At 38.2% G+C, this 20,057-nt stretch overlaps 1 protein-coding gene and 1 pseudogene across 4 annotated transcripts in view; both read right to left on the reverse strand.

Moving 5' to 3' along the window:
* Nucleotides 1-20,057, reverse strand: part of RAD50 (RAD50 double strand break repair protein) — a 234,237-nt gene that overhangs the window by 48,286 nt on the left and 165,894 nt on the right. For all 4 annotated transcript variants that reach the window (XM_049707229.1, XM_033405883.2, XM_033405882.2 and 1 more), the window contains 8 exons: nucleotides 9,887-10,015; nucleotides 9,489-9,654; nucleotides 7,894-8,087; nucleotides 7,266-7,472; nucleotides 6,033-6,215; nucleotides 5,248-5,405; nucleotides 2,081-2,256; nucleotides 1,359-1,596 (listed from right to left, as the gene is read on the reverse strand). In XM_049707229.1, coding sequence (XP_049563186.1) covers nucleotides 1,359-1,596; nucleotides 2,081-2,256; nucleotides 5,248-5,405; nucleotides 6,033-6,215; nucleotides 7,266-7,472; nucleotides 7,894-8,087; nucleotides 9,489-9,654; nucleotides 9,887-10,015 — 1,451 coding nt within the window. The remainder of the gene's footprint in view (nucleotides 1-1,358; nucleotides 1,597-2,080; nucleotides 2,257-5,247; nucleotides 5,406-6,032; nucleotides 6,216-7,265; nucleotides 7,473-7,893; nucleotides 8,088-9,488; nucleotides 9,655-9,886; nucleotides 10,016-20,057) is intronic.
* Nucleotides 10,022-20,054, reverse strand: LOC101289841 (60S ribosomal protein L21-like; annotated as a pseudogene).

A 20,057-nucleotide genomic window follows, 5' to 3' on the forward strand; every position in this document is an offset into this window, starting at 1 on the left:
TGAGGTGTTATAAAAAATGAACCCAAGTCAGTACTAAGAAACATGATAAATAGGTACATTTTCAGCTGAAATTTCATTCATGATGGTATGGGACATGCTGGAAGGGACATGCTATCACTTCCGTTGTACTTTATTGGTTACACAGACCAATCCTGGAACATGAGAGAAGACTAATACAAGAGTGTGAATACTAGGAGGCAGGGATCATTGGGGACCATCTTAGAGGCTGGCTACCACAAAGCACATCTTCTTGCATCTTCCCTTCCTTCTCTTCCTTAAACTCCTTTTCAGTTTTCCAGGACAACATACCCTCCGGGTTTTTTTGTTTCCAGAGTTTGTCTCACTTTCATCCAATGTATTAACATTAGATTAATTTTCCTAAAACACATCTTTCATTAAATCTCTTAGGATGGCTCCCCATCACCTAATAGAGCTATAACTAGGTCTGAACATAATTGTAGCTCTATCTTCCCTACTTATGTGAATCAATCACTACAAATAAGTTCTCAAACTCCAGATAATGTTTCTACTGCAGCACAGGTCTTACTCTCCTACTCTTTACACACACCCTCTCCCCTTTCCTCCTCTTAAATAAGTCAAACCACCTTCCCTATGCTTTACATCCCTCCTCCTACCCTGTTCTCAAAATCCTATTCTGATTCTGTAGTCCACTGGCTTCTCTCTTCCTAATTAATACATTTGTTTGAACCAATTAAGTACTTTATTAAGCCCAGCTTTCTATGTCTAATCCTGAGAGCTTTTCTCCTTACATAGACCATCAGCTCCATGAAGGTCATGTCTTACTGGTCTCTGTGACCATCTTTGTGCTCTGGGAGACACCAAGGCAATCATCACATACTTTCTGACTTGATTTTAGTTATAAATAGAAAATCATCTGAACTTCTTATACAAGCAAGGGAAAAATAAATAATAGAAATCATCTATGATTCATTCTTTCTGGAAGTGAGAAAAACATAAAAGTATAGTTTAAAATTTGTCTCTTGAGGGGAGCTTTCTGGTACTTTAATTCTTTGCTGGGTTTAGAAAGTGACACATAGTTATAAAATCTATCAAAATTTCTGCCCTCAAGCCAAGTCTCAGGAATGAAACAAACATACACAAATTAAAGATTATATCCACCCTGTGACTAGTTTAAGAAACAAGCTTATCTTGAAACAAAATAATTCTTTCTTATCACATAAATAACATGAGATGAGCATACTGGCTTAGAATCCTGACTTTAACCTTTATTCATTCAACTCTTGCTTACTGAATACCTACCATATGTTAGACAGTGGAATAGGTACCTCTTACAGCGCTGCTGTACAGGTACAGTAATAGTAAATCCCTATTCTCACCTCATGGGCACTAGTCCCAGCATTTCATCACGCCGCTTTTCTTTTTTCTTTAGTTCTGATTCTGTTGACTTGAGCTTATCTGGAGCAAGCCTCAGCTTAGACTGCAAATCATTGATGACTTCTTGTAATTCAGCTTCTGTCTGAAAAACTCTCTGACAGACAGGGCAACACGACTGGTGTTCATCCGTTAGCTGAGTAATGAATTGGGAGTAAACTGCCGTAGCTCCAGCCAGCATGGCTATTTAAAAAAATATATATATACTCCCAGTGAAAAGAATACAAAATACAGTTTTGTCAACATGGTTATATCCTTTTCTGTAAATACATGATTATTCTTCTTGCTTTATAAACACACAATGAAAGAAATCGAAATTCTGATATTTAAATCTTCCCAAGGGCACAATACATTCAGATTTGTAGAAATTATTTTCTGGTAACACACAAGTATAAAACTTTTAAAGCTTGTTATGTGCCAGAAACTATAATCTCATTTACTCCTAACACCCTACACGTGGTAGGCAATTATTAATGAATCTGAAGTACAGAAAGGTTTCGATAACTTGCCCAAAGTCACACAGCAAGTAGGTTGTAGAACCAGAACTGAAATTTAAGCCAACGAGCTCCAGAACCAAGTTTAAAAATCTCCCATCCTTAATAGTTACCTGTGAACGAAAATTCAAAAACATCAAAATGCCTTTTCTAATATAAAGTAGGTAACCTACCTCGTTGTTTTGAGGATTTTTCAATTTCTTCTTTAAGCCTGTCTAAGTCACTTTCAAAATCCTGGCTACCACAAACATCAAACAGTTTGTCTTCATAGCTGGACAACTTCTCTTCCTTCCTTTTTAGCTCATTATTTATATGATTTTTATTTTGCTCAGCTGAAGCCAGTTCCTTGCTAAAATAAGAATATGGATTACAATTTTAAAACATGAGAAATGAAAAGTGTGAGAAGGTAGATCCAAGACAAACTCTGCCAGAAAATATTACAAAGGTCTGCTGTGACCAAGCACTTTTTTTTTAGAAGTCATGGCAACAGTCCACTACTGCCTGAATCTACCCCTACCACATGGACTCACCCTGGTCATATGCCTGCTCCCAGAAAAATGTGTACAGATAAAACCCTGCTTGGTTTTGCAGGGGTTCATGGTCTTAGATCTTGGGTTAAGAGCCTCAGCAAGGAGAATATGCTTGCCAGATCTGGAGGGAAGAAAAAAAAAGGAGAACATTCTCCTAACTCTGTGTGGACCCTTTCACAACTGTACTTCCGTTCCCTCCTGTAAAAACTTTTCCTTTGTTCCCTCCTTGTTGCTGTCACCTACTTACAACCTGATCATTCACTGCCTCTCATTCATCAAAGACTTTGCTCACTGGTACAATTTATTTCCACTCCAACTCTTAAATATAATCCTAGCCAGCCTCCATGCCCACACAGATCAGGGGTTTTCAATTTACAGGTTCTGATGCATTAGGCAAGTCATATAATCAATTCAATGCATTGTATTCAGCATATTTTGAAAAATTAAGCATAATATGTAGAATATATTGGAGTAGATTGTGTGTGGTTAGGATAGGTACTATTTTAAGAAATTTGTTTCAGATAAATCTATGTGAGTGTACATGTGCCTCATCTTGATACTTCCCACTGTGAGTCACAGTAAAAATTTGGAAAAAAAATAACATGTAGATGATGTTCTCACCATCCTAGTCATTGAGCATTGCTCATTAAGATCACTATCTCAGCAGCACCAAACACGGTTGAACCCCTCCTTGAAAGACTATTTTCTCAAGGCAACCCAGACATCACTCCTGTCTTGTTCTCACCCTGGCTCCTGGGGCACTGACTTCGCTTGCTCCTCTTCCTTTGCTTGCCAACAGTTTAAATGTTGGTGTTTTCCAGGAGTCTAACTACAATTTTTTCTCTTCTCTTTGAATAACTCCTTCAAGTTGACATGACCTACTGATGCCAGTTATCGCTTACAAAGCAACAACTTCCAGTCTTCTGAACTTCAAACTCCAGTATTCTATTCCCTAACAGACATTTCCACAAGAAACACAAATTTAACATGGTCAAATCCACTATCTGCCTCAAAAATATGTGTGGAATTTTTGACCCTCTTATCCAAGTAACACTCAAGGTGATATTTGAAAAAATGGATCACTTTTTTAAACTGTGGGAAAAACATAAACTTTAACATCTTAACCATTTTTAACTGTACAGCACAGTAGTGTTAACTATATGCATACTGTTGTGCAACAGATCTCTAAAACTTTTTCATCTTGCAAAACTAAAATTCTATACCCACTGAAAAACTACCCCCCCTCCGCCCCCGCCCCCTGGCTACTCTGAACCTCCATTCTACATACTTTCTAAGAGTTCGACATCTTTGGATACTTCACATAAGTGGAACCAAGCAGTACTCGTCTTTTTGTGCCTAGCTTACTTCGCTTTAATATCCTCAAGCATAATATCCTCAAGGTTCATCAAGTCATAGCATATGAGAGGATTTCCTTCTTTTTCAAAGATAAATAATATTCCATTATACATACACCAGTTTTTCTTTATCCATTCATCCATCATTTAGGTTGCTTCCACCTCTTGGCTATTGTGAATAATGCTGCAGTGAACATGGATTAGCAAATATCTCTTTGATATCATGTTTTCAATTCGTTTGAATATATACTCAGAAGTGGAATTCCTGGATCATCTAGTTATTCTTTTCCTAATTTTTTGAAGAACCTCCACAGGTTTTCTACAGTAACTGCACCATTTTACACTCCCACTAATAGTGCAGAGGGTTCCAATTTCTCAACATCCTCACCAACACTTGTTATTTTGTTTTTTTTCAACTTCTTATTTTATCTTTTAATTGAAGTATAGTTGATTTACAATGTTGTGTCAGTTTCAGGTATAAAGCAAAGTGATTCAGTTATATTATTCTTTTTCAGATTTTTTTCCATTATAGCTTATTATAACACACTACTATATTTTCTGTTTTTTTTGATAATGGTCATCCTAAGTGGTGTGAAGTGATATCACTGTGGTTTTGATTTGCATTTCCTTGATGAGTAGCATCATCTTGAGCATCTTTTCATATGCTGTTGACCATCTGTATATATTCTTTGGAGAAATGTCTATTCAAGTCCTCTGCCTGTTTATTTTTAAAAATATTTATTTATTTATTTATTTGGTTGTGCCAGGTCTTAGTTGCAGTAGGCGGACTCCCTAGCTGTGGCATGTGAACTCTTAGTTGTGGGATCTAGTTCCCTGAGCAGGGATCGAACCCGGGCCCCCTGCGTTGGGAGCTCGGAGTCCCAACCACTGCACCACCAGGGAAGTCCCTCTGCCCACTTTTTTAATCCGGGTATTTTTTTTTTTATTATTGAGTTGTACGAGTTCTTTACATATTCTGGATACTAACCCCTTATCAGATATATAATTTGCAAATGTTTTCTCCCATTCTGTTAATTGCCTTTTCCCTGTTGATCGTTCCCTTTGCTGTGCAGCAGTTTTTAAGTATGATATAGTCCCATTTGTCTATTTTTGCTTCTGCTGCCTGTGCTTTTGGTGTCATATCCAAGAAATCATTGCCAATTTCAATACAATGAAACCTTTCCTCTATGTTATCTTCTAGGCGTTTTATAGTTTCAGGTCTCACTTTTTATAAAGGAATATTTTAATCCTCTCACTTAGTTCTGCAAACTTTCAAGGAACAAGAAGCTGAACTCACTATCTGTTACCATTTTACTTAATTTGTAAAATATGGGAAAATCAAAGTCAATTAATAAGACATACCACTTCGTGACAATAAATGATTTCAAAACAATTAAAAGTGAAAGCATGAAAAAAGAGACTTCTACTACATCTTCAAATGTTGTAACTACTTACTTCAATTTGGCAAGTCTGTCCCTGGTCTGATTAATTTCTTTTGATTTACTATGAAGCCAGTCTTCAAGCTGTTTTTTGTTGGGAAAATATCCTAACAATGAAGTTAATTCATCACTGTGCCTAGATTTTATTTTTCTGATTTGTTCATCTTTGTCAGCCTATAGGAAAAAAAAATCGTTTAAAAATAAAGCTCAATATCTCCACATTATATAAAGAACAAAAATAAATTTTAGATTGATTACAGTTCTAGGCTTAAAAAATAAAACTACAAAAATGCAAGAAGAAAATATAAAATTTCTTCTTTTTTTTTTTAAATTTTGGCCATGCTTCATACTTGGCCAAGCTGAGATACTTGAGGAGTATCTCAGCGCCCCGACCAGAGACTGAACCCGGGCCATGGCAGTGAAAGCACCAAATCCTAACCACTAGGCCACCAAGGAACTCCTGAAAATTTCTTAAACTCTTAACGTGAGGATGGACTTTCTAAGCCATTAGAGAAAAGAATAACAAGTCTGATGATATAAAAATTAAAACTTCTGTATGGTATATGATAAAAATTAACAGCAATGTACACGTGTGTGTTTGTGTGTATACACTTCTGTATTATTATTTCTTTGTAATTAGAAAACAGTTTTTAAACTTGAAAACTTTATATTAAGTTCATTTAACCCCTAAAGTAAAAAGCCAATATCAACTAAATACTTCACAGTGTAACGATTATGAATGTTAAGATAAGCTATTTTAAATACCAGAAAGTATAATTAGAACAAAAAGAAAGGTCATACTTTGTCTTTGGTCAGCATCTCCATCTGGGTACGTGTTGCTGTATGATGATTTAACTGCTCCATCTCCTGGTCCAATTTACGCAGGGTCCTGTCTAGATCTGCTTTCTCATTTTGAAGGCTTATTACTTCTGTTTTTAGAGTTTCTACATTGCTGTTTTTCTCAGCTTTGCTTAGCTCACGTTCCTTAATAATTCAAATAAATGAACAGGTTTATATGTGTTGTGTTAAAATAATGACAAAGTGTATTAGAAATCAGCTACTCCTCAGGATGGTCAAAATATTACTGTTTGATTTTATCCAACAACAGAAAAAGCAGAAGTAATAAAATTTTTAAGAAAGATCTTATAAAGTTACCTTATTATTTTATAACAGTAGAGACTTAGTAAATAAATCTGGAAGAGCCAAACAGGAGGGAAAAGTGAAAATTAGTGCAAAATTAAGAAAAATATGCTTAAGTATACAGTTTAGTGACTCTTCAATCAATAACTAAGCATTTATCAAGTACCCATGTAACTCACTACATTGCCTGGCATATAGAAACTAAAAATCGTGTGATATGGTCCCTGAACAGTATCTCCCCATCACAACAGGACAATATCGTGCTAAACTGACAAAAATGTATGCTAGCTGTTAAGTTTGGGAGTAAATAGAAATGTTTAAATTATCAAGATGGGACCTGAAAGTGGCATTTGCCAAGCTTTAGGATGCTTATTTTGGTAATGGAGGTGTGAAGGAAGGGAAGAGATTAGAAACAAAGAAGAAATTTTGGAAATTCATGAAAGGAAGAGGTGGGCTAAGAAAATTTCTACCCCAGAAGAAGTGATAACACAGCAATAATCATATAAAATCTGTAGTGTGTGGAACCTAGAGGGAAAATACTTTTTTTTTAAACTTAGGTAAGTGGTTCTCAATCAAGGTACTCATAAGAATCACCCAGTTCTGTTTTGAACACATTTCTATGGCCCACTCTTAGAGATTTTTATTTGGAAGGTTTAAGGTCTAAGCATAAGTTTTTTATTTTAAGTTTCTTTAGATGATTCTAATTTTCAATCCACCAGGTTCCAGGAGCAGAGTTGGGTCATTAAGATATTCAGATAAATTCATTTTACATGAGATTGATAGACAAGGTTGACATTTTTATTAAAATGCCATAATCTCAGGATTAGCAAAAGGTAAAATACTTCTAAATATCTTATACCTTAAAATTATTAGATTGCTCAAATAGTATCTTACAGCTTTTGTGAGCTCCTGGTCCAGTTCAAGAATTCTGTCTGAAGATCCTTCCAACTGCTGTAATTCATACTTCACATTTTTCAGCTCACTCTGCTTCTTAGTTAGGATTTCTGATTTTAGTTCTATTATTCTTCCCAGTCCAGTTTTCTTATCCCTTATCTCATCTATCTGTTTTTGTTTCAGAGTCTCTTTTTCTGCAAAGTCATTCTAAATACATAATGAGAAGCATGAACATTAACAATTTTTTCACTAAAAACTTCATTAAGAAAAAGTTTCTTTGATGCAAAAGTAACACATGCACTCTGAGGAAAATATAGAAAAGCATAAAAAAATATAATGATCATAACCCAGAGATAATCATTATTAACTTCGAGCAAACTTTTTCTTTACAATTAGCTTTAAAAAGAAATTTTACTTAAAATCAAATAAAAAACATAGGTCTATATATTCTTTGTACTTTTATACTTATAAACTTTAAAAAATTTGCTTCCATAAAGGTTTTATTCTACCTCATAGCAAATTTTATCCTAACACTAATCCAAAAATATGACAAAATAAGGTCAATTCCAAAATTAAAACAATTCAACTAGACAATCTGATACAAACAAAAGAAAATAACAGTATTTACCATCAGTTGCCTGGCAGTTTCTGCTTCCTTTTCTTGCCTCTCTCTCACAAGTTTGTGAAAATTTTTTATCTGTCTCTCATTGAATGGTCCATGCTCAAAGCCATCCAATTCTAGTTGTGTTGCCAAAGACTGAATTAATGAATCTCTAGCTCGCATATGTTCTTGATGACGATCTGCTTGTAGCTGTAGACGACCTTTAAAAAACACAATCATAGTAATTCTTTTATCAGATATTTTAAAAAATAAAAGAGCAAGATCTCTTACATCCTTTGCTCAGTTTCCCCAAATGGTAACTATTGTATTGAGATGTAGTAAGAAATACATATTTGGTTTTTGTCCTTGGCTCCTGGTACAGAGCTCCAAAAACGCTTAGAATTTCTCAGTGATAGGGGTGAGAGGAGTATCTTTGGTTATTCATTATAAGTCCCTTTCAACTGTACCTGAGTTTATTCTAATGAGGTGACTCCTGGAGAATGGGACCTGGTCGTCAGAGGAATCAGCTCTGTGATTAGAGAGTAGGAAGTTTCAGTACCCACCCCTCCCATTTCTGGGGAGGGGCCGAAGTCTGAGTTCAATCACCAATGGCCAATGACTTAATTAATCATGTCTACATGATTACTTCCATAAAAACCCTAAGCAATGGCATTCAAAGAGCTTCCAGGTTGGTGAATACGACATGGAGGTGCTGAGTAAGTCGCGCATGTGGAGAAGGCATGAAAGCTCAGTGTCCCTCCCCCATACCTTACCCTATGCATCTCTTCCATCTGGGTGTTCCTGAGCTATATCCTTAATAAACTGGTAATAGTAAGTGCTTCCCTGAGTTCTAGGAGCTGTTATAGAAAATTACTGAACCTGAGAAAAGGGTTGTGGGAACCCCTGATTTACAGCCAGTGGTCAGAAGTACAGGTGCCAGACAACCTGGGACTTGGGATTGGCAGCTGGAGTGGAGTGGGAGACAGTCTCATGAGACTGAGCCCTTAATCTGTGGGGTCTATGCTAACTCCGGACAGGGAGTGTCAGAACTGAATTAAATTACAGGACACTTAGTTGGTGTTCACTGAGAATTGGAGAATTGCTTGGTGTGGAAAAACCCACACACCTGGCGTCAGAACTGTTGTTGAGTAGAAAAACTGTGTTTTCTTTTAGTAATTTGCAAAATTATAGTATATCACAACCAGGATACTGACACTGATACAATCCATCAATCTTATTCTTATTTCCCCAGTTTTACTCATATCTGTGTGTGTATTAAGTTCTACATAATTTTATCAACTGTGTTGGTTCTTATATCCACCATGACAGCCAAGATACTGAACAGTTCCAATACCATAAGAACCCCTCTTGGTTTTTTTAAAACCATAACCACATTAGCCTTCCTCCTGCTTTTCCTCCTACTGGGTAACCCTGGCCACCACTAATCTGTTCTACATTTCTAAAATTTTGGCATTTCAAAATGTCATATGAAGTGGAAATATACTATATATAATCTTTTGAGACTTTTTTCACTCAGCATAATTCCCTGGAGACTTGTCATTCATGCAGAAAATGTGTAATATTATAATAGGGGAAAAGACCAAGTAAACACTGTCTCTTACCCTGTTCAACAAGTAGTTCTGATTTTTCTTCATTGAGAAGCCTAGATTCTTTATTTAATTTTTCCAGTTCACGCTGACATTCTACCCGTCTCCTTTCTTTCTCCCTAACTGTTCTCTGGTGATTGTGATATAAATCATTTAGCTGCTCATCAGACCCTTGAAAAACCTGTGTAGAACCAAAATAAAGAGCTTTAATGTATAACAAGGTATCAGTCTGAGGTACAAAATGTGAACCAAAGCTTATTCAATATCCTTCTTTTTAACATAAACATGGAAGTAACACAAACATCAAGATTTGTATGTTTGTTTCAAAATATGACTGTCAAAATGGAATCAAATGAGGTTCATTACAATAATCTGAAAATTCTGAAGTAAAACAAAATTCTACCACCACAAACCTTTTCCATTTTCTGTTCCAGTTCACTATTATCTTTTTCCATTTGCTTCTTTCGGCTATCCAAAGCTTTAATTTCATTGTCGAGTCTCATTATTTTTGAGAGATTTTGTTCAATTTCTTTTAGACGATTCTGAAAATAAACAAACACCCTACATAAACAGAATTCACTATAGTTTATACTGCAAATAACTGAAGATAAATAACATGTCCCAGGACCAGGCACTTAGTAAAAGTGATCTCATTTAATGGTAACACTGCTATAAAGGGAGCACTGAGAAACTGAGGATCAGAGACATTAAGTAACTTGTCCAACTCCTTACAGATAGTAAAGAAAAGCAGGAATTTAACTCCCTTCTAACTCCAAAGCCCATCCCCTGCCCTCAACAGCTCCCACAAAAGTCATTCATTCATTGGGTACTTGGAGCCACATTATGTAAAGTACCATATTTTAAGAACTTAATCTTTGGAACTTCCCTGGTGGCACAGTGGTTAAGAATCCGCCTGCCAATGCAGGGAACATGGGTTCAAGTCCTGGTCCGGAAAGATCCCACATGTCATGGAGCAACTAAGCCCATGTGCCACAACTACTGAGCCTGTGCTCTAGAGCCCGTGAGTCACAACTGCTGAGCCCACGTGCCTGGAGCCTGTGCTCCCCAACAGGAGAGGCCACCACAATGAGAAGTACGCGCACTGCAACACAGAGTAGCCCCCGCTTGCCATAACTAGAGAAAGCCTATGAGCAGCAATGAAGACCCAACACAGCCAAAAATTAAAAAAAACAGAACTTAATCCTTAAAAGACTATTTGATTTATTTAAAAAGAATTAGAACTACTGAGTGGACTGGAAACTCATGGTGCATCACAAGTGAAATGTGACAAATGATCTCAGTGGCCTGCTTCCAGGAACAGCTGGTTGCCTCATCTCCTAGGAATATGAGTGACCTGGCTCAGAGTCTTCCCTCCTTGGATACTCTTCTGGTGTTTGCCTCTAGGCTGACCAACTCCTCTTCTAAGACATTTTTAGAACCTAATTTTTAAACTAACACATTATTACAGATATCCATTGTAAGCTTTCATAGCTGCACCAAAACGCATCCTCAACTTCAATGTCATTTGATAAATTATACTAATACCATATCTTATGATTTGTATATTAATAGGTAACACGTTATCACCACAGAAACTTTACTTTGTTCACCAATGCTTCCTCAGCACATGTAACAAGTGTTCAGTACGTTAGCTGAAAGAGAGATTTGAAAAAAAAATTTTTACCAATAATAACAGTCATAGCTATCATCGATCAAATGCCTGCTATACTGCAGACATTGTACTAGGTGCTGCCATACATTCCCTCTAATCATTATGACACTACAGGCAAACCTCAGAGATATACTGGGTTCAGTTCCAGACCACTGCAATAAAGTGATTATTGCAATAAAGCAAGTCACACAGTTTTTTGGCTTCACAGTGCATATAAAAGTTGTTTACACTATACTGTAGAAGTGTGCAATAGTATTATGTCTTAAAAAAAGTGTTCATATTTTGATCTCTTCCCATGAATCACGAATGTTCTTAATGGCATCTAGAATGGTGAATCCTTTCCAGGAAGTTTTCAGTTTACCCAGATCCATCACTGGAATTACTATCTATGGCAGCTATAGCCTTACGAAATGTATTTCTTAAAAAGATTTAAAAGTCAAAATGACTTCTTGATCCATAGGCTGCAGAATGGATGCTGTGTTAGCAGACATGAAAACATGAATCTCATTGTACATCTCCATGAGCACTCTTGGGTGACCAGATGCATGGCCGATGAGCAGTAATATTTGGGGGAAAAAGAAAATCCTTTTTTTTTTCTGAGCAGCAGATCTCAACAGTGGGTCTAAAATATTCAATAAACCATGTTGTAAACAGAGATGCTGCCATCCAGGTTGCTCCATTTATAGAGCACAGGCACAGTAGATTTAGCATAATTCTTAAGGGCCCTGAAGATTTTCGGAATGGTCAATGAGCACTGTATGGGAGTATGGGAGATGAGACTGGGAGGCAGGATGGTATAACAATTAAGACTACAGGCTCTGGGAGCTGGAATGATTGGACATCTCTATGTAAAGAAGTAAATCTCCATAGAGCTGATTCACTTTGCTGCACAGCAGAAACTAACACAACATTGTAAAGCAACTATACTCTAATAAAAACTAACTAAAAAAAAAAAAGGAAGTAAATCTCAACCTTACCTCATACCATATTCAAAGTTAACCTGAAATAGAACATATACTTAAATATAACAACTGAGGCTAGAAAACTTCAAGAAGAAAATCTTTGTGACCTTGGGTCAGGCAAAGATTTCCTAGATAGGAAACAAAAAGCAAAAACTATAAGAGAAAATTTTGATATACTGGACTTCATCAAAATTAAAAACTCCTGCCCTTTGAAAGCAGTTAAGAAGAAAAAAAAAATTTGCAAAACACATACCCAATTAGGGCTTATATCCAGAATAATTAAAGAACTCTCACAGCTTCAACAGTAAGACCAAAAACAAAAACAAAAAATACACACACACAAAACCTATTGAAAACAGGCAAAAGATATGCATAGACACTTTACCAAAAACGATATTCAAATGGCAAATAAGCACATAAAAAGATGCTCAACATTGATTAACATTAGGAAAATGCAAATTAAAACCATAATGAAAAAAGAAAAGCTGCTCAGAGATTCTATCACACATCTATTTTAATGGCTAAAATACAAAGCTGATAATACTAAGCGCTGACAAGGACGAAGTGCAACTGCACTCTTGTACATTGCTGTGGGACTACCAAATGTGCCACTTTGAAAAATAGTTTGGCAGCTCTTCAGGTAAAACATACACTTAACACACAACCTAGCAATCCCACTCCTAAGGAGTTACCCAAGAGAGATGAAAACATATCTCCAAACAAAGACCTGTACACAGAAGTTTACAGCAGTTTTGTTTGTAATAGCTAAAAGCTGATAACAACCTGAAGTCCAACAACAAAGGAATGGATGAACAAACTGTAATATATCCTTACAATGGAATACCCTCAGCAATAAAAAGGAATGAACTACTCGTACATGCAACCACATAAATTTAAAAGCATTATGCTAAGAAGTCAGACACAAAAGGCTATATAATGTATGATTCCACTGATGTCGCATTCGTTGGAAAAGGCAAAACTATACTGACAGAAAACAAATCAGGGATTACCAAGGGCTGGAAATGGAGGTAGGGGACTGACTACAAATAGACTTGAGAGAACTATTTGGGGTGGAAATCTTCTATATCTTGACTGTACTGATAGTAATGCTACTGTATGCATTTGTCCAAACTCATCAAATCATATACTTTCAAAAGGGTGGATTTTACTAAATGCAAATTATATTTCAATAAATCTGACTAAAGAAAAAAAAAGTATCAGTTTAGGAATCAGAGAAGCCTGGAATCAAATCCTGGCTTTACCCCTTACTTACAACGTGAATACCTGTGCCTCACTTTTCTCATCTATGAAACTTCACGGGGTTACTGTGGGGCTCACATAATACATTTTAAAGCACTTTGATCAGCAACTGGGCATACAGTAGGCCCTCAATGAATGGGACCATTCACATCACTTGTGAAAAAAATTCTGTGTTCACAAAATATCTTTGAACAATCTAACAAAGAGAACTGGATTCATTCTTAAGAGCAATAAATATTAACACCTCTGTTATGGTACCCTACTTCTCAGAAACTACTCGGTTTCTACCAATGTTTTCACTGTATTGTAGAAGCATTAACATTATCTTGGAGGTTCCCTGATGGTGCAGCGGTTAAGAATCCACCTGCCAATGCAGGGGACACGGGTTCAATCCCTGGTCCGGGAAGATCCCAGTTGCCACGGAGCAACTAAGCCCATGCACCACAACTACTGAGCCTGCACTCTAGAGCCCGCAAGCCACAACTACTGAAGCCCGCGTGCCACAACTACTGAAGCCCGCACACCTAGAGCCCATGCTCCGCAGTAAGAGAAGCCACCGCAATGAGAAGCCCACATGCCACAACAAAGAGTAGCCCCTGCTCGCTGCAACTAGAGAAAGCCTGTGCGCAGCAACGAAGACCCAAAGCAGCCAAAAATAAATAAATAAAATAAATTTTTTTAAAAAAACAAAAAACATTATCTTGGCTTAGATCTTTTGTGACATCTCTAGCTGCTTCGTTCCTTAAATCCAGCCAGCAACTAGATGCTGGGGATTCCTTCTTTGACATCTGTGTTTTGGCTCGAACCCCAGAGCGCAAAACACAGGCTCTATCCCCAGAGCACACAACCTAGTAAAAGAAGCTAAAACAAATAGAAAGACAACAAAAAATATAGCAGCAGAGTGTTCAAAGCTTAGGTGTGTGAAATAAGACAAAAGAATCAGGCACTTGGGCTATAAGGTGCACAAGGATCATGAAATTATGTGTGGAAGAATAAATAAGAGGGCCAGAGGGTGCTTTTGAACTTGAAAACAAATTTCTCAAGCCATTTCATTGAGGGCAAGAAAGGAAAACAGGGCTAAGTGGGCCAAGGTCAGGATAGGATGTGGTGGTATGGGAATAAAATAGTTTATGAGAGAGTTCGTGAAAGTGTAGGAAATCTGTAAAAATGGGAAAGCATGAATTATAGTGCAGTACCGAAATGGAGCTGTCTTCTGGATGGCTGCTGAGAAGATGATCTGATTCAAGCTTTATGCTGAGTTCTATGAAGGGAAGAATCCTTTTAACTCAGAGCTAAAAAAAAAAAAGGACTTTGGAAATCATCCACTTAATAAATATTTACTGAACCACCTGCTAAGTGTCAGGCACCAGGCTAGGCTCTAAAGATACAGAGAGTAAGATTAAACCCTTGGACTAGCCAAAATTAAATACAAATAAAGAAATAAACAAACACCTCAACGTTTGCTACAGCCTTGTTTAGAATCCTGGCACTGCTCAATAAATACCAGGTATTATCACTTAGCTCTACCCTGACATTATTTCCTATACAAATGCTCCATTTCAACTATGAGGATTTCCTTGATACTGTTCAAAGACAGCCTGCATTTTGCTGTCACCATATCTGTAATTACCAATCTACTTAAGGTCAGCAAAATGGTACCCCAAATTCAGTCCTATGAAATCCTCTCTGGCCACCTCAGACTTTCTCTTCTTTCCTCCTCAAAGCTCTCACAGCTCTTGCCTTTTTCTGCCTTATATGTGCTTGTCATCTTTCCAACCAGGAAAGTCTGAAGAAAATAAAATGTGTTCCAATATCTTGGTAACTACCACAGTACCTACACACAGTTATTAGAACAACTACTTCTAAAATGTAACATACTTTTTCTCACTCTTATGTCTATTGCACTAAATTCTAAACCCATTAGGCTCTTCATAATCTGACTGCAAATCCTAGCTCCCACTCCTTTTACCTTGATTTACTTAACCCAGGCTCTTCCCCACAGTCCTGTTTTAATAAGTTCGTATTTGTGAATATGTACATATATACATGTGCATGTTTGTATACACACATATAGTGTATTTGTGCAAGAAAACCCACTTGATCATAAGATATATGTGGGAGGTCAGACATGAGGAGTAGGAAGAGCATCTCTTACTTTTCAACTAATATTCTTCCATATTTTTTTCATTGTGAGCACGTATTAGTTTTAAAAGAAAAAAATACAAAATAAAAACATACATACAGGGACTTCCCTGGTGGCAGAGTGGATAAGACTCTGAGCTCCCAGTGCAGGGGGACTGGGTTTGATCCCTGTCGGGGAACTAGATTCCACATGCACGCCGCAACTAAGAGTTCACATGCCACAACTAAGGAACCCTGGAGCTGCAACTAAGGAGCCCACATGCTGCAACTAAGGAGCTGGCAAGCCACAATTAAGTAGCCCGCCCACTGCAGCTAAGACCTGGCGCAACCAAATAAATAAATTTTAAAAAAAGATTACAAAAAACAAAACACAAAACAAACATATATAAAATAGCTTCTAGTCTGTCAATTTGATTTTTCCCCATCTTTATGGCCCAGATCAGCTTCTCCCTTGAAGGTCTTGTGATAGTTTTCCATTCCAGGCTATCACTTTTTTTTTTTTTTTTTAACAATCCAGGTCTTTTATTTTCTTTACACCTATCATGCCATGAATTCATAGGGAATGGGTTCCAACAGTTCAGGCTCTTTTCCATTGGTTCTCACAAAGTGTGCTTCTCTGGGTGGAGAAGGTTGGCACTTCAGCTAAACCTAAGTACCTTTCTGCTTGGCTTCCTTCTTTTTCTGATCATTTTCCTTCAGATAGTTTCAGGAAGCTATCTTGGCTCTTAGAGTGCTTAATATGCTTGACACGCACACTAATTCTCTTGGCAAGAATCTTGCCCTTAACTTGCTTATTTACAACAATGCCAAAAGCACGCTGGGTAGCACTGTAGACTCTTCCAGTTTTGCCATGGTAACATTTGTGGGGCATTCCTTTTTTTTTTTTTTTTTTTTTTTTTGCGGTGTGCGGGCCTCTCACTGTTGTGGCCTCTCCCATTGCGGAGCACAGGCTCCGGACACGCAGGCTCAGCGGCCATGGCTCACGGGCCCAGCCGCTCCGCGGCATGTGGGACCTTCCCGGACCAGGGCACGAACCCGCGTCCCCTGCATCAGCAGGCAGACTCTCAACCACTGTGCCACCAGGGAAGCCCAGGGCATTCCTTTTCGAACAGTGCCCATTCCCTCAATATCTACAATATCACTTTTGTAGATTTGCATGTATGTGGCCAAAGGAACACCTCCATGTTTCCTAAAAGGCCTAAAGAACATATTGCAGGTGGCCCTCCTCTTTCCCTTTGTGTTGGTCATGTTGGTGAATTGCTGGAAGATGGCAGTTTCATCCCAAAGGCCAGGCCATCACTTTAGAAATCACTTTATTGAGATGGAACTCACCTACCATACAATTCACCCATTTAAAGTGTACAATTCAACATATTTTAGTATATTCAGAGTTGTGAAACCATCCCCCATGACATTTTCACTTCCAGAAAAGAAACTCTGTGACCTTAAGCAGTCACTATTTATTCGTCTCTACTCACTACCCTAGGCAACTGCTAGTCTATTTTCTGTCTCTATAGATTTGCCTATTCTGGACATTTCAAATAAATGGAACAGCATCATACAATTATGTAGTCTTTTATGATTGGCTTCTTTCAATTAACATGTTTTCAAGGTTCTTGCCTACTGTAGCTTGTATCAGAACTTCATACTTTTTTAAAGCTGAATAATATTCCATGTATGGATATGTCACATTTTATTGATCAGTTAATGGATATTTGAATTGTTTCCATTTTTTGGCTATTATGAATAATGCTGTTATGAACTTTCCTATGTAAGTTTTTGTATAGATGTACATTTTAACTGCTCTTGGGTATAAGATACCTAGGAGTAAAATGGCCAGGTCATATGGTAACTCTACGTTTAACATTTTCTTTTAATTTATTTATTATTTTAATTTATTTTTGGCTGTGTTGGGTCTTCGCTGCTGCATGTGGGCTTTCTCTAGCTGCGGGGAGCAGGGGTTACCCTTCGTTGCAGCATGCAGACTTCTCATTGCAGTGGCTTCTCTTGCTGTGGAGCACAGGCTCCACGTGCGCGGGCTTCAGTAGCTGTAGAATGCGGGCTCAGTAGTTGTGGCGCATGGGCTTAGCTGCTCCACCATGTGGGATCTTCCCAGACCAGGGCTCAAACCCATGTCCTCTGCATTGGCAGGTGGATTCTTAACCACTGCACCACCAGAGAAGTCCCTATGTTTAACATTTTGAGGAACTGCTGAACTGTTTTCCAAAGTGGCTGCCCCATTTAACATTCCCACCATCACGTATGAAGGTTCCAATTTCTCCACATCCTTTTCAATAATTATTACCTATCTTTTTGACTTTTAGCCATTCTAGTGGGTGTGAAGTAATAGCTCATTGTGATTCTGATTTGCATTTCCCTGATGAATAATGACGGCAAGCATCTTTTCATGTGCTTATTGGATACACACATATATTCCCTGGAGAAATATCTATTCAGAGCCTTTGTGCATTTTCAAATTGTGTTACTTTTTTTTACTGGGTTCTTCATATAACCCAGATAGACGTTCCTTATCACATATGTGACTTGCAAATATTTTCTCCCATTCTATGGGTTGTATTTTTGCTTTCTTGATGGTATAGTTTGTAGAACAAAAGGTTTTTCTTTTGATGAAGTCCAATTTACCCATTTTCTCTTTTCTTTTCTCACTTGTGCCACAGTCACCATCTTTTAGCTCTTAAAGATCCTATGTTCTAAACCAGCAGCCCCCAACCTTTTTGGCACCAGGAACCGGTTTCGTGGAAAACAATTTTTCCACAGGCTGGGGCAGGGTTGGCGGAGTGATGGTTCAGGCAGTAGTGAGAGCAATGGGGAGCAGCAAATGAAGGTTGCTCGCTTATCCGCCACTCACCTCCTGCTGTGCAGCCTGGTTCCTAAAAGGCCACGGACCGGTACTGGTCTATGGCCCAGGGGTTGGAAACCTCTGTTCTAAACTATATCATTCACATAGCTCTTCACTTTACTTCTTTGTAATACTAACTATCTTTTAAAATATATTCCTTATTTCTCCAGCTAGACTATAAGATCATTAAAAGCAACGTCTAAGTCTTTGGCTTCCTTATTCCCAAGAGCACCTAGCACAGTGCTATGCACAAAACAATAAATATTCATTAAAAGATGCATTCATGGGCTTCCCTGGTGGTGCAGTGGTTGAGAGTCCGCCTGCCGATGCAGGGGACACGGGTTTGTGCCCCGGTCCGGGAAGATCCCACATGCCGCGGAGCGGCTAGGCCTGTGAGCCATGGCCCGCTGAGCCTGCGCATCCGGAGCCTGTGCTCCGCAACGGGAGAGGCCACAACAGTGAGAGGCCCATGTACCGCAAAAAAAAAAAAAGATGCATTCATGTCAATGGGCACTGGGACAGAAAATCAAAGTTTTTCCATATTACAATTCCAAGATCTATACCAGCATTTATAGGTGAGTTTTAAAAAACTAAATCAATAATTAAAATTTTTTTTTCTTAAATCTCCCATTATCTGTAAATTTAAAAAGCCATTTTTAAGAATACTCTTAATTAGACTACGAATACCTTAAGGGGCAAGGACACTATTGTAGTTCTCCTCGTACCTATAGCCCCAAGCATAGTATACCCTGGCACACAGGAAACACTTAATAAATGCTTGTGAAATGAATAAATGGGATTTCTTTAAGATCTTACTTATAAACCACAGAATTTAGAAAGCTAACTCATTTGCAAATATATCAACACGTTATGCACCAATTTCAAATTTTGTGTAATGTCAAGAACATCCTGCAAATTATAAAAATTCCCTAGAAAGACCTGTCAATTAAAAAAAAAAAAGTCTCCTTAAGAATACAGAACTGTAAGGTTGAGCCATTACACTGATATTTAAAAATTAGTGATCTAGGGCTCCCCTGGTGGCGCAGTGGTTGAGAGTCCGCCTGCCGATGCAGGGGACACGGGTTCGCGCCCCGGTCCGGGAAGATCCCACATGCCGCGGAGCGGCTGGGCCCGTGAGCCATGGCCGCTGAGCCTGCGCGTCCGGAGCCTGTGCTCTGCAACGGGAGAGGCCACAACAGTGAGAGGCCCGCGTACAGCAAAAAAAAAAAAAAAAAGTAGTGATCTAGGGCTTCCCTGGTGGCACAGTAGTTGAGAGTCCACCTGCCGATGCAGGGGACACATGTTTGTGCCCAGTCTGGGAAGATCCCACATGCCGCGGAGCAGCTGGGCCTGTGAGCCATGGCTGTTGAGCCTGCGCGTCCGGAGCCTGTGCTCCACAATGGGAGAGGCCACAACAGTGAGAGGCCCGCGTACCGCAAAAAAAAAAAAAAAAAAAACTTAGTGATCTACATTACTAATTTAATATGATGCTATAAATTTGTTTACCCTCAAATCCAAGGTCTTTGGGCAACTTAAATACAGACGTAAGACATGAACCATAACATTATATAGTCTCTGATAATTTTTTCAAGAAATATACACACCATTCAAATGCACAGAAAAATAATGCTTTTCGGGTGAGAGATACCACGGTAAATGGTAACCTTCTCCTCAGCATACGAGAAACC

This window comes from Orcinus orca, chromosome 3, assembly GCF_937001465.1.
Source record: "Orcinus orca chromosome 3, mOrcOrc1.1, whole genome shotgun sequence".
NCBI lineage: Eukaryota > Metazoa > Chordata > Mammalia > Artiodactyla > Delphinidae > Orcinus > Orcinus orca.